Source organism: Ambystoma mexicanum, chromosome 4q (assembly GCF_040938575.1).
Source record: "Ambystoma mexicanum isolate Mex_15411 chromosome 4q, UKY_AmexF1_1, whole genome shotgun sequence".
NCBI lineage: Eukaryota > Metazoa > Chordata > Amphibia > Caudata > Ambystomatidae > Ambystoma > Ambystoma mexicanum.
This window is the reverse complement of record NC_090928.1, coordinates 272,027,096-272,040,964: the sequence shown is the minus strand read 5'-3', so window position 1 is coordinate 272,040,964 and position 13,869 is coordinate 272,027,096. Positions and strand designations below refer to the sequence as shown.

The 13,869-nt window shown below is 44.9% G+C and overlaps 1 protein-coding gene across 2 annotated transcripts in view; it reads left to right on the top strand.

Moving 5' to 3' along the window:
• LAMA4 (laminin subunit alpha 4) overlaps positions 1-13,869 on the top strand; it is a 576,642-nt gene that overhangs the window by 376,108 nt on the left and 186,665 nt on the right. For both annotated transcript variants that reach the window (XM_069607855.1, XM_069607854.1), the window contains exons 20-22: positions 5,113-5,252; positions 7,418-7,585; positions 10,709-10,854. In XM_069607855.1, the coding sequence (XP_069463956.1) occupies positions 5,113-5,252; positions 7,418-7,585; positions 10,709-10,854 (454 nt within the window). The remainder of the gene's footprint in view (positions 1-5,112; positions 5,253-7,417; positions 7,586-10,708; positions 10,855-13,869) is intronic.

Below are 13,869 nucleotides of genomic sequence, written 5' to 3'. Positions count from 1 at the left end.
GCACACACCCATGTTTGATCTGGCCATACACAAGAGGAAAAAACAACTATGTGCTGCCGTCTAGGACTAATGGTATGATATGATAATACCCAGAGGTTTCTAAGTGCGGACCCGGGGATCAAACCTGTTTTTGGTGCATGTCATCTTGCTTCCAAGGTGAGCAGGTTGCCCCTGAGCTATCCTCCCAAAACAAGTTTATGGAAGAGATAGAAAAAAGAGGGCGTATTAGCACCCTGTGTACACAATGAATGTAGTCTCCATTCATCCAATTGGAATATGATTCAAACACTGTTGTGGACACATGATTCATAAAAGATTTGGTATTTATAGCACACCTTCATGTCAGGTGAGTTGGCAAAAGAAATAAGTGGAATATCTGAAGAGATTTGGGGCAGTCATATATAATAACGATGTATTGGGATGACAGGCTGATGCCTGATGCGTCAAATTGGCTCCATTCCCTAGATATTGGCAAGTATGTTAGCCATGACGCAGAGGATACCCTCATCGGGATGAAAAGGATTAAGGTTTTGAGGGTGCCCACCCCGATGGCCTGGCCAATGCGGGCATTTAAAGAAATCCACTGCTCTGGGCACGGCTCCTTCAAGAATTGTTTAAACTGGTTACCACTACTGGCAAGACTCCTGGGAGCTGGCAGGAATCTATACAAGTGCACAAAAAGGGGTCGAATTCGTACCCTAATAATTCTCATCTGCTGGCGCTGCTGGACTCCAGTGGGAAGATCTTTGCAGCCCTGCTATTGTTGAAATAACGTGTAAAATGGGCGGAGTCCAAGCAGTTTCTTAAATGCCAGCAGACGGGTTTCATAAAAGGTTGCAGCACCACCTTGCAAAGCATCTTCATGCTGCATTTACTTATGTCGATGCGCTTGGTTGTCTGGATGCAAGCCTAAATCTTTGTTCTATAGAATACAAATTGGCATTTGACAGTGTATCCCGTGTAAGACTCTGGGATAAGTTGGTGCACTGGGGGATTGACCATGCTGTTGCATTTTATAAAGATGCTCTATTCCGATACTTTGGTGATGGTAAGATTGTCGCAGGAGGATAACACATCTGCTTCTTTTGCTACTAACGTCAGCCTCAAACAAGGCTCTGTATTAGCACACCTCCTCTTTAATCTTTACGTCGCCGATATGGAGGAGCCCGAAACTTCCCACCTTAGCCCGGCGATGAGAGCCTTATCTGGCTCTCGTACGACGATGACACAGTTTCTCCTTGACCAAACATCCACTGACATGCAGCATACATTGGACGCCCTACACCTATATGTAACATCTACTAATTAATTAACCTACATAAAACCAAAGTTATGGTCATTGGTAGGAGGGCGTCGCACAAGTCTAAAAACATGTGGCGCATGGGTGCAGTGTCTCTAGAAATTGTGAACACCTATGATTACCTGGGTTTAGCCAGTGAGGAACTTACCCTCCTCTGGCTTCTACGCTGAAACCCTGTCACCAAAATCCATCCGCAAATGGCAGGCAATCAAGTGTGCCATTTATAAGCAAGGGGGGATGTTGGAGGTATACTGCAAGTGCATTGTACCTGGGATCCTGTACAGTCTGGAGGCACGGTCTGCACGCTACATGAGTTGGCTTGAGAAAGTAGTGGGAAATATGCTGCGATTCCTATTGGCACTGTCAACTGCCATCTCTATGGAGGCATTGAGGCTGGAACTAGGGTTGCCTTCTCTGCTATCTCTATGGAAAATGGCAAGGTGTAAATTAAAGGTGAAAATCCTGTTGGTGGCTGACTCTGAATCGTTATTGGGCCTTGCCGTTGAGCATTCCCGGATAACACCAAGCAACCAAGCAACATCTTCTATCGGGACCTGACACTCATCATGAATAATTACCTTGAGGATATTGGACTGGCCTTTCCCACTGCTGATGAAATTGAACCTTTCCTGAGAAAGTTGAAGGAGAAGACACTTCAGTGGGCTCGGCCACAGTCGATATCTAAACTCTCAGAGAAGAAGAGATTTAAGCAATACATAACCCAGGGCTCATTCTTACAATTACTGCTGTGATATTTAATTAAAATGCAAAATCCTCCTTCATTACGATGTATAGTATATCTTAGATCAAACAGCTTGCTTGTAATGGAGTACGTTGGAGCTTGGAAGGGCATCTCCCGGGTGGGCAGACTTTCCCGTATATGTGGGCGTAGTATCGCAACTGCTAGACATGTCCTGATGGAATGCACATAATTGATAGTAGAATATAGAAGAGCATATGAAACGTTTTCAGACTGTGACTCTGATCAGTTTTGATGTGAAATATATGGTGCAGAATCGCTAGTTATCACAGCTGCGGTATCCTACATCTGGCAAAGGCTTCGGAAACAGATTAATGGTCAGACACTGTGATGAAGTGATAGTACTTGTCTGATTTTATTTTTATAATGTTGAACATGAAGTTTAAATATTGAAATGTTATGTTTTGATATGATTGCATGTGGTTTTAATGTATGTTTGTTTATATAGTGTAAAAGGCTTGCATGTCAAGCCACAAACCCTTAAATAAAAAAAAAAACATGTAACTTGTGGGAGTGTGACACGTGCTCTCACATGCACTTAGGGCACATGCAGAGGCAACACATTCTCCTATGACCCAAGCTCCTACCACACACATTATTATGACACACACTGTAATGGCACACATTCTTACAACACTTGCTCCTGGGACGCATGCTTCTACAGCACACTCTGCTATAACAAGTGCGCCTACAATACACACTCCTATTATGGATGTTCCTATAACATGCGCACCTACTACACATAACCTGTGGACATATGACACATGCTCGCACATGCACCTAGGACACATACACCCTTGACAAATGCACCTATGACACATGCTCCTACAACACATGCTCCTACAACACACTCTCGTACCACACACACTCTGACACACACTGCAATGACACACTCCTATGAAACATGCTCCTATGACACACAATGCTATAAAATGCGCTCCTACAACACACGCTCAAACATCACACATTCCCACAACACACACTCCTAAAACACATGCTGCTATAAGACACACATTCCTCCCAAAAATTGCAATAAAAAAAATACACATATTTTCTAAAATAAATGTACATAAGAAATATACATAAGCATTCACGTCTTATACTTTTCATATACAATAACAAATAACTTTAAACATTAATAAAAAATATAAATATTAATGTACATGGTACATGTCATAATTTCAAATACATATAATATACTAAACAATACACATAGCATTATAAAAATAACATACACAAAACCAATACAAATTATTAAAATATCATATACAGTAAAAGCTTACTAACATTTACTTCTACAGATAACAGTAACATACACACGACATTTATAGTCATTACAATGCAAACATTACGGGCCTGATTCATGGAAGTGTTTTATAGTGGCGCAATCCCATAGGAAAACGCTCTGGGAATCAGACCCTATGTTTGCTAAACTAAATTTAGCACATAATGCAAACTTTAAATACTAACAAAATCAGCACAAATGTAATGCACATCCAAAACATAAATAAATAAAAACAGTTCAACAGAGAGGTCTTGCCCTGCAGGGACGCAGCCCGATGCCTCGGGGGAGGTAGGGGCGGGGTGCACGGGACCCCAGCCTTAAAAGACCAAACAAACGGAGGAAAGCAAAAGGCGGTGTGGGGTGGGACATGCACATATGTGCATATCCCATCCTGACATGGCCCCCGCTGCACATGCTCAGTGTGACGGGGCAAGGTTTAGGGTCTTTGGGAGTGGCTGACCCAGGAAATAGACACTGTGGAAGCACACTCTCTGTCCATTTCCAGAGAGCGCGCTTCCAGGGTGTTTGAATCCAGTCACAGGAAGGAAATCTGTCTGGGATTATACATGGTAAGGAGGGGGGCCCTGGGTTTTTTTTTTGGAGCGTGTGAGGGATCCCTGGGATTGTTTGTGGAAAGGGTGGGGGGGTCTTTTGAGTTGTTTTTGGAGCAGATGGGGATCCCTGGGGTTGTTTTGGAGCAGATGGGGGGCCTCTGGGTTGCTTTTGGAGCCGGTGGAGGATCCTCAAGATTGTTTTTGGAGTGTGTGGGGGAGCCCTGTGGTTATTTTTGGAGTGGGGGGGGGCTTTGGGTCGCTTTTGGAGCCAATTGGGGAGCCTGAGATTATTTTTGAGGCGAGCGCAGGAGCACTGGGGTTGTTTTGGAGCGGGTGTGGAAGCCCTGGGGTTGTTTTTGGAGAGGGTGAGGGAGCCCTGGAGTTGTTTTTGGAGAGAGTGGGATAGCCCTCAGGTTGTTTTTGGAGTGGGTGGGCTCTTGGATTGTTTTTGGAGTGGGAAGGGGAGCCCTTCGGTTGTTTTTGGAGAAGGTGCAGGGAGTCCTGGGGTTGTTTTTGGAGCAGGTGGGGGCACTGGGATTGCTTTGGAGCAGAAGCTTTTGATCTGCGCTTAGAAACCTCTGGGTATTAAATGCGTTATAAATGACCCATCATATCATATACCTTGGCACAGAACCAGGTTTTTGAATCTGAGCAAAGATTTGCTTTTGGCTGATGATGACTGGATGCAGCGGCTGCTGCAACAGTGTCCAGGTCACACACTAGGGCTGGCGCAGGCTGCCCGAGTGGAGTCCCCAGGCCCATTGTCTCCAGAGAGCAGACTGAAGGTCCTTGCACACCATTGCGAATCAAATCTCCTGGGGGCCGCCTAGAAAATCGTCACCTTCCTTTGCAATAAATGCCCTTCTCACAGCCTGGAAATCCAGGGAGCCAAGCAGGCCTGTTGGTTGCACTGACACCTATGATGGATGCCCCATGTGTGTTGGGCAAAGTGCTGAAAAGAATGAAGGTTTCCTAAAGTTCGATGAGATGCATGGGCTCAGACGGCTGAAGATCAAAATAAAGATTTATAGGTGTTGACATGTTGACATGCTCTTTCATGATAGAACAAAAGAGGGTATATGTTTAAATAAGTGCATGAGACAATGTAATGTACGTGGTCTTGTTTAACGCCTGTTGGCCACTATTGGTGGCCTCGCTGTGCTTTTATTCGAAGGAAATCTTCGTTAATTGTTCTCGTTTATTCTGAATGCAGTGAGGCGCCTCAACGAAGTGTACCCTCGGATCATGGACAAACTTAGGACAGTGGAACAAAGGATGCCCGTCACCAATATTTCCTCAAGCATCCAGCGAGTCCGGGAGCTGATTGCACAGACGAGGAGCATTGCCAGCAAGGTAAAGGCGAGGAGCTGAAAGGAAGGCCTCCCTTTCTAAGGAGCAGGAGCGTATTCCGCTGTCTTTGATTTCCTCATGCTCCATTCCCAGCCCCTTCCAATCTTTGACAAAGGAAAGCTCAGGTCTAATTTGATCGTTCGGTGAAACTTGGTGTCTTTGCCACTTGCCAGCCATTACCCTATTCCCTGCACGGCGAAGAATCGCATCTGTCAGATACCTCTCGAACAATTTCCTTCATCCCTAGCCTAGAAGTTGCCTGTGCGCTTTGGCGCTTAATAAACAAATAGAAATAGAAAGAGCCAGCATAGTCAATGGGAAGCAGGCATGGGAGTCAAAGGGGATAATTACGAGTATAGCGGTAGGGGTTAACAGCACCGGTAAGGATGTCGGTGCCGTTAACCCCCTACCGCCATATTCTGAGGTCCCTTAGCGGGTCCCACCAGGAACGGCTGGTCCAACCAGCCGCCCTTAGCGGAACCCATTAAGGCACCATGGAGATAATAACGGGCCCGCAATTTGCGGGCCCGTTATTAGCTCCTTCTCCATTCCCATTGAGCCCTATGGGGGCTCAAATAGGAATGGGGAATCGTTTTCGAAATGGGGACTTACCGGGTCCGATAGGTCGGAATGTCCCGGTAAGTCCCCATTCCGACTACCCAGACCCAGACCCGGACGCGAGTCTGGAGGCAGCCATGGTGCTAATAGCACCATGGCTGCCTCAAAACTCGGAATGACCCCCAAAGTCTAAATCACATAGAGAGCTGCAGGTTGCAGGCCCCTGTTCTAGTAGACGCCACTGTGCTGTTGCAGGTCACTGTCGCCTGAGGATGCATTGCGTGCCCTGAGGCCTACGAGTGTGTGGAGCGATAATATAAGAATTTTTAATAAATAAATACATTTTAATTTGCGAATCGCCCCAGGTGTCAGGCTAGCATGTGCGGCTGCTGTAGGAGCTTAAAGGCAGCTTGAGCCAGCGCTAGAAACCTAGGGGTCACGTAAGGGTCTTCCTGGGTCACATTTACAACGCTTCTGGTTTCCTGTCAGTCGCTATGCTGAAGTGACCCTTAGCTTCCAGGGGCCATTTTGCAGGAACTTTTTTATTTTGGGCGGTATTAGCATTAGGGCAAAATAGCAATTTTGCACCAAAGAAAGGTTTTCCCTAATGCTAACACCATTCCGTATTAAGACTACTGCAAATACTGCCCTGGTGCAAAAAAGCACAGAAAGAAATCATTTTGTGTATTAGGGCAATTTTCGCCACAGGGCTAATAGCATGTAAAATTGCCCTTGCACCGTGCAAAGAGTCTGTACTATGTCACCTGCTGAGTAATCTCCTGGTCTTCTAGCACTCTTCCAAGTCGAGTTAAGCAGGCTTTTGTGCACCACGCCGTCCCCCAAAAGACCCAGAGGATTGCCCTCGAGAGTGTCGCCAGCAGTTCCAACTGTGACCTCTGCGCTCCCTCTACTCTTTTTCAGCTTATGTCAGACTGTGAAGTTATTTTTCGAGGACATTTTCAGATGCTAGCAATTACATCATGAAAAAAGATGTATGATGTCACTTCCTGTGAAGTAATGGCGTGTCATTTCTTCTGGACCTGTCGCTTTCATGAGATGGCATTTATGCCTTTTCATGGAATATGGCCCCTTCGGATTACTGATGAGGATCAAGATTGCATTTTAGAATTAGTTTCAGCTCTTCTGATTCCAATTTCTATGTACAATTAAAAATGCAATGCACCATGCAATGCACTCTCTGGCTCTCGGGAGGAAAGCTCAGGTTCTCGGGAGGATAGCTCAGACTCAACAGCTTGCAGAGCAGCACAGGTTCTATCTCCGGGACCACGCTTAGAAACATTTGGGTATTAAGCGGTTATAAATAACCAATTACACTGTACTATCAAAAATAACTTGTGATCAGTGTCATAAAATGCACCCAATATTTTCATATGTATACAAAGGTGCTGATAGTATATAAAGTTGCTTTATTTTGAGTGCCAGTGAAAATCTCGTGGAAATACATGGACAATTCTTTCCTACACACCGAAAATAAAAACTCCTGTTGTTTCTTCTGTTGCTTGTAGATCTCCATTCTCCCCAACTCATAAAAGACAATCTCATTGATGTACTGTAAATCCGTGTGTAATTCACTGAATTTGTCTTTCCAGGTCCAAGTCTCCATGAAGTTTGCTGGAAACTCTGCTGTTGAGGTCAACCCCAAAACAAACACTGCTGACCTCAAGGCCTTTTCATCCATGAGCTTTTTCATGCAGCTTCCGGTCAACGAGCAGGAGGCCTCGCAAGACAGGTTCATCATGTACCTTGGAAGCAAGAATGTACGTGCACTGCTCAGTATCGATTATTTTAAAGGAGGTCTTGGGGAAATGTCAGAGCAGACAAGTAACCAATGACAGAAACACTTTACAGGGGGGTGGGGAGAGCACTCTCATAGGGTAGGGTTTAGCCGTGTAAGTGAGGAGGAAAGGCCTTGTTTGAGAACTTGGCCCTGGGGAAAGGATGGAAAACAAGATAGAGAATGTGGTAATACCTCTCCCTTCAGGCCTCCTTCACACATGCCAGAATGTCGCCAAACATTTGCTACCAATGGATCTACGTGATTACCGCGGATCGTGAGGTTGTGAATCCGAATATCTCGAATCGCAAAATCAGGCTGCGCGGTAATCACATAGATTACACTCACCGGCATCCCGCATGCCCTATCCCTCCCCATACTTACCTTTTTGGCGGCACACACAGAAGTGTGCTGCCGACTCTCCTCTGTCCCTGCGGAGTCAGTTGCCTCCCACTAACGTTGGTTGGAGCTGACGCACAGGGTTTCCTTTTCTCTTTTCGTATTTTATTTTTCTTTATTGTCCCCTGCTTCCAATGGCATGGAAGCGCGGGACAACCCCACAACACCCGAAGCCCATAATCACGAACATGGGGAGCGAGGGACATCCCCGCAACCCCGCTCCCCATGTTCATCATTATGGGATTTGATTTTTTGTTGTAAGCCGAATGCGCAGTAATTGCGCATTCAGCTTTTTTACCCAATATTTTCGGGGAATACCCTACGAACACGCTATCACTGTAGCCCCCACACACCAGTCTGTATGAGGAGTTCATGTGTATATAATTGTGAAGGCAAATTCACATAGAAGGTCCCATTCTCCCTAACGAAAGAGACAGACAGACATGTAACAACTTAGTGTGGGACATAAAGGTTCATGAGATGCCCCTCATAAACATCCAGAGGTTGCCGTATCTCAAGAATCCCCCAGGTGAAAGCTAATACGGGCAACAACACTTTATGCATACACCCAGCTTGTCAAAAGCAACTTCTCCAGCTTTTGGCTCCATAATCTTAGCCATTGTCCACATTGTTAGCAAAGATAGAATGACTTATGGCTTTGCTGTCCTCCCAGTTCCCCACCCAGTATTGTCCTCGTAAAAGTTGGTTTATCTAAAATGCGCCTCTTGCCCTTTTTCCACCCCCCCCCCAATAACAGTGGTTTGGCCTGATTGGCGTACTCCAAAATGTTAGGTTTATGAAAATCTATGGTCTAGGACAGAGGTCTGCAACGTTTAGCTCTGCAGGCATTCTGGACTACAGCTTACATCAGCCCTATCCGGCATAGTCAGTGTGGAGGAGGAATGGGAGCCGTAGTCCAAAACATCCAGAAAGCCAAAGGTTGAAGACTAATGGTCTAGAATTCAAGCAAAAAGTAGTCACACTATTCTCTGTTCCTCTTTGGTTTTTCCTTTGTTTCTTGCCCACCTTCCTCTCTACTGTTTGTCTCTTTTGTTCCTTTGTACATCTCTCTTTTTCTCAGCTATCTCTCCTTTTTCTGTATCCTGCACTCCCCAGCCCCCTCTACCTCTCCCCCCCCCTGATTCTCTACCACTTAATCCCTTACCTCCTATTCCTGATTTCCCTTATTTGGTTCACTGCCTCTCCTGTGTATGCCTCTCCTTTTCCCACCCCGCATCTGCCGAGCTCACTCTTTCCTCGCGTTCTCCTCTCTACTCTGTACCCTGCGCTCAGTATCACTTCACCCCTCGTTCCCACATCCTTTCTTTGATCCCATTCTCTTTCCTCTGTTTCCTCTTACTCATATGTCCTTTTCTCTTCATTATCTCTCTAATACTTGTTCTTTGTCACCTCCTTGTTTACTCTTCTTTTCCTAGTTGTATCATTTGCTCTTCTTTCTTGTAAATGATTCATCTTTTTTGCCACCCATTTTCTATTTCTCCCCTTGTTGCTGTTTCTTTCCTTTTAGTTGTCCTTACTTTTTTCTCTTTAGTGTAGAAGAGGGAGCGGGCGGGGAGAGGGGGTCAAGATGTCCTTTTTTAATTGGAATGACTCCCTCACATGTAGACACTTGATAGTGTCCTGGGATCTGTGATTACCTCTGATTCCACAAAGGAAGGAGGCGAGAGGCTGAGCTGGGGAAGACCAGTGTATTTAGTAATGCAGTGGGAGGAAGGGGTGCTGAAGTCTGGAAGTGTGTGATCTCATAGGGCACATTTTTGCTCTGAGAATCACCCCCTTAATTCACATATTTATAAAATCATCTAACTAGTCCACTTGTGAAAATGCATTTTTTCAGCTTGTGCATCGAATTGCCCCGCACCGCCCCCCAAAAAGAGATACATTGAAAATAAGTCTTTATCAGACTAGCACCCTGAAACGGCCTTAATGTAGAATGAGGTCACTGTATACAATTCACGTATTAAATACATGCAGGGAAAATAGAACAAAAAGATAGGATGGCATAATACTTTAAAAAATAACAGGCCCACAACCAACAAATTAAATTGAAAGTAGATTTTGAACGCAGGAAGGACTGCCAGACCCATGGAGCCTAAATGCACCTTCCTCCACTTCTGGACTCTACAGATTATACTTCAGGGCTAGAACTACCTGTGCCTCATCTCTTCATGTGTAGCCCTTTCTGACCACTTTTTGATTGAATGTCCTGTTTGGTCCTATTCTTTCTGCTGGGATGTTCTTCAATGCACTCTCTACTTACTCCTTGTATGCGGTTCCATGTGACGTTACCGAATTAAATTTTAACAAATGAACGTTTACCCAAAAAAAAATCATATCGATTTTTTTTTTTTTTAATTGGGGGGGTCCACCCCAAACCCCCCGTTTCCCCTACATTTCTAAGCCCACCCTAAAGCCCGCCCACACCTTTTAACCCCTTACACCCACCCCATATATATATATATATAATTTTCAGTAGTTTTTCGGTAATGGTTGATTCAGTATTTTAAATTCGGTAACATCACTGGATACCCTTGTACACGCATGTTCCAAGGGCCCTGCTGAGCTGCCCTTCTCCACCTAAACTGTGATCTCCATCTGTACTGTTCGAGACCTCTTTTGACAACTTGTCAAACGTTTCGGCACCTCCCACAAGCTTTAACTTCAATCCTAATCCTTGTCTTTTTAGGCAATTAAAGATTACATGGGTCTGGCCATCAAGAATGACAACCTGGTGTACGTGTATAACCTGGGAAGCGGCGACGTGGAGATACCACTGGACTCCAAACCTGTCAGTACCTGGCCGTCTTACTTCAGTCTCGTCAAAATCGAAAGGTAACTGCAGCAGGTTCATGTGTAGGAAGGTCTTCCGGCATTTGGCCAATCACAATGAACCTTGGCATATCTCGCGCAGTGGAGAGGCACAGCTTTTTACAATACTTCACCTCTTGTATGGGATTGCATGTCCACCAGCAATTTTCAACAAACAATGGTACAGAGAAGGAATATAATGTTAGTTTTCAAACTTCTTCATCATGTGCTCCCAACTGAGTCAATATTTCCAAAGTGTATTGAGGGTAAGGAGTTTTCTATGCTCATGATACTGCTTTCTAGTAGGCTTTGGAGGATTCAGTTAATGTTTTGCACGAGTATGGTTACACAAATGTAAACCTTGGATCGGGCTGACACTTTTGAGGGATGCATGGAAGCCTTGACTGGAGTTCTGAAAAGCCTTGCTTCCAGAAGCCCCCAATTGACCCCAGTTCCAAATCTACTGCGGATTTATTTCATTTTCTGGGTGGTGTTGGGCAAAATAGAAGGTGGGGTTACAGACCACCAGTGGTCCAATAGGCTTAGCCGATTACTAAAAGAAGTGACTTTTTAAACAGAAGGAATCTGGTGCTCATTATGAGTACGGCTGTGCGGTAAAAATGGCCGTAATGCTGCAGTAATTCCACTACCGACGCATTACTGCCAAATTACTGCAAATCGGATCTACGAGTTTGGCAGTAGGGAGGTAAAATGTCCTCCCAGCTGGCAAAAATTGGCAGAGTTGCTGCAGCGGAATTACCAGCGGCAGCAATTCTGCCAAAATCCCCATGAAGGCCTATGGAATCCAAAAATGGCGATTTACTCACCACTACCTGTAATCCTGCAGTAAATCTGTGGAACCAAGTGGTGGCAACAGTAATCCTGTTTGCTGGTATTTTGCTGAATTTACTGCAAGGCTGTTTGTCACTGACAGGTCATTAATCAGCTATGCCCACATTGGACTCACCGGTGGATGTTTCTCTCTGGATGTTACTCATTTGTATAGCTTCTCTAACCAACTGAGCAACTACTGTTGTAGGAGAGGTACAAATGAGATGGTCACGTTAAATCCAGTGGCTGCTGGTGAATTCTTTTGTTGGAGGGGTGTTAATATTTCCTCCAAATATGCCAGAGCAACCGAGCATATCGAGGGAGACGAAGCAAACGTATCGATGTTGGAGGTGTGCCCCTCCCCCAGAGATTTTTTTCAAAATATGAGTTAAAATGGTACATTATGCAGCACAGTTTCTGTAAAAACCCATAGCTTGAAAGTCACCAACAGTACACACTAGCATTTCCCAATGCATGTTCATGATGCCTTTGTTCACAATATACGCCAGTATAAAAACAGTTTCGAAATTTCACACTGGCTGTGCCCATGCATGTCCATGCTGGGTACACACACATATGCCAGAGTTCCTATGCAAGAACATGCTCATGTTTGCTTTGCACATGATTCTAGTAATCATACTATAAGAAAACATGTTCACACTGGCTCTGCCAATACATGGCAGTATCCCCACAAAATAACATACTTCTGCTGCCTTTGCCTTTAAAAATGTCATTCTACAATAAGAAAACATGCTTTATCTTTGATGCCCAGTAACAAATGTCATACCACAGTAAGAAATAGCCAGATAATAACACTTATAATGCTTTCTTTATTGTATTGTACTTGTATTGTAGTTGTCAGTTATAGAGCGCCTGTTACCATTATTATAGTCTCAATGTGTTGGTAGTAGGAACACCCTCGGGGGACCAAAGTCCAGAGTGGTGGAGGTCATGGAGTAAGATTATAATGTGTGTGTGCATTTGGCCAAATATGGCTTAGCAAGGCTGGCCAGGCTCCGGTAGAGAGCAACCCATGCTGTCAGGCATGTGGATGGGTGCTGAAAGGAGTCAGGAGATGGCGTGAGTGCTAGAGACTTTTTATGTGTTTAGAGTACCCGAATTTGTCTAAGGTCTTCGCTGCATTCTGGTGCTAGGGGTGATGAGGCATAGTCTGGTGTAAGCAGGCAGAGAATTACGTGAACAGCACAACACAATTTTGTCAGTGTCCTTACTGTATTCTGATGTGTGTGGGTAGCCATACCTGCGGCCAGTGTCCACCGGAGGTCAGCGCTATACATACCTCACAGATTTGGTGGTGATTTGATAGATGCCCAGAATAAAATGCCATGCCACAGTAAGGAATAGCTAGACTGGCTGGACAAAAATGCCGGTCTAGCCAAGTAATAATACAACATCATGTCTTTTATCAACCGTGGTTGACAAAATAAAGAACTATGATTTTTATAGTAGGCATCTATGATAGATGTCCTGTAGAAAATGTGTTATTGGTGTGCAACCATGCCACCACCTGCTCCCCAGCCCAGCACAAACACACATGCATACATTTGCAAAACACATTCAGACAGAAACACCCAGACCTCATAAAATCACTGATTGACACACATATAATACATACAAAATACAATATTTCCTGCATGCAGCCCTACTGTGGCCTGTTGAAAGCCCTGCGACTCATGCTCAGCATGAACAGGAACCATGAAGATGAGACCCTTCTTCCTGTCCCATGTGCTTGCCGATAACAAGGGGGGTTCCTGGTAGACTCTCTGCCAGACATGAGTCCTGCTTACAAGAGCCTTACCCAGAGTCTTATGCTCACTATCTTTCACAGAGAAGAAATATCCCAAACATATCAGTATTTGTCCTGCCCTGGGGCTGTCCAGCACCAAAATGGTAGGCAATTCCCCTCTGAACAAGAGTACCAACAGCAACCCCAGACACGTGTTTCGGTCTGGTTGAACCTCATCAGTAGGGTGTAGCTGTGCCTCTCTAAGAATAGTGAGCAAGGGGTCCACGTCTGGATTCCCCTAGTAACTTAGGGTGAAACCCAAAGTTACTTGAAATATGCAGATAACAAGGGGGTTCCTGGGAGACTCTTTGCCAGACATGAGTCCTGGTTACAAGAGCCTTACCCCGAGTCTTTAGCTCACTATCTTTCACAGAGAAGAAATATCCCAAACATATCAGTCT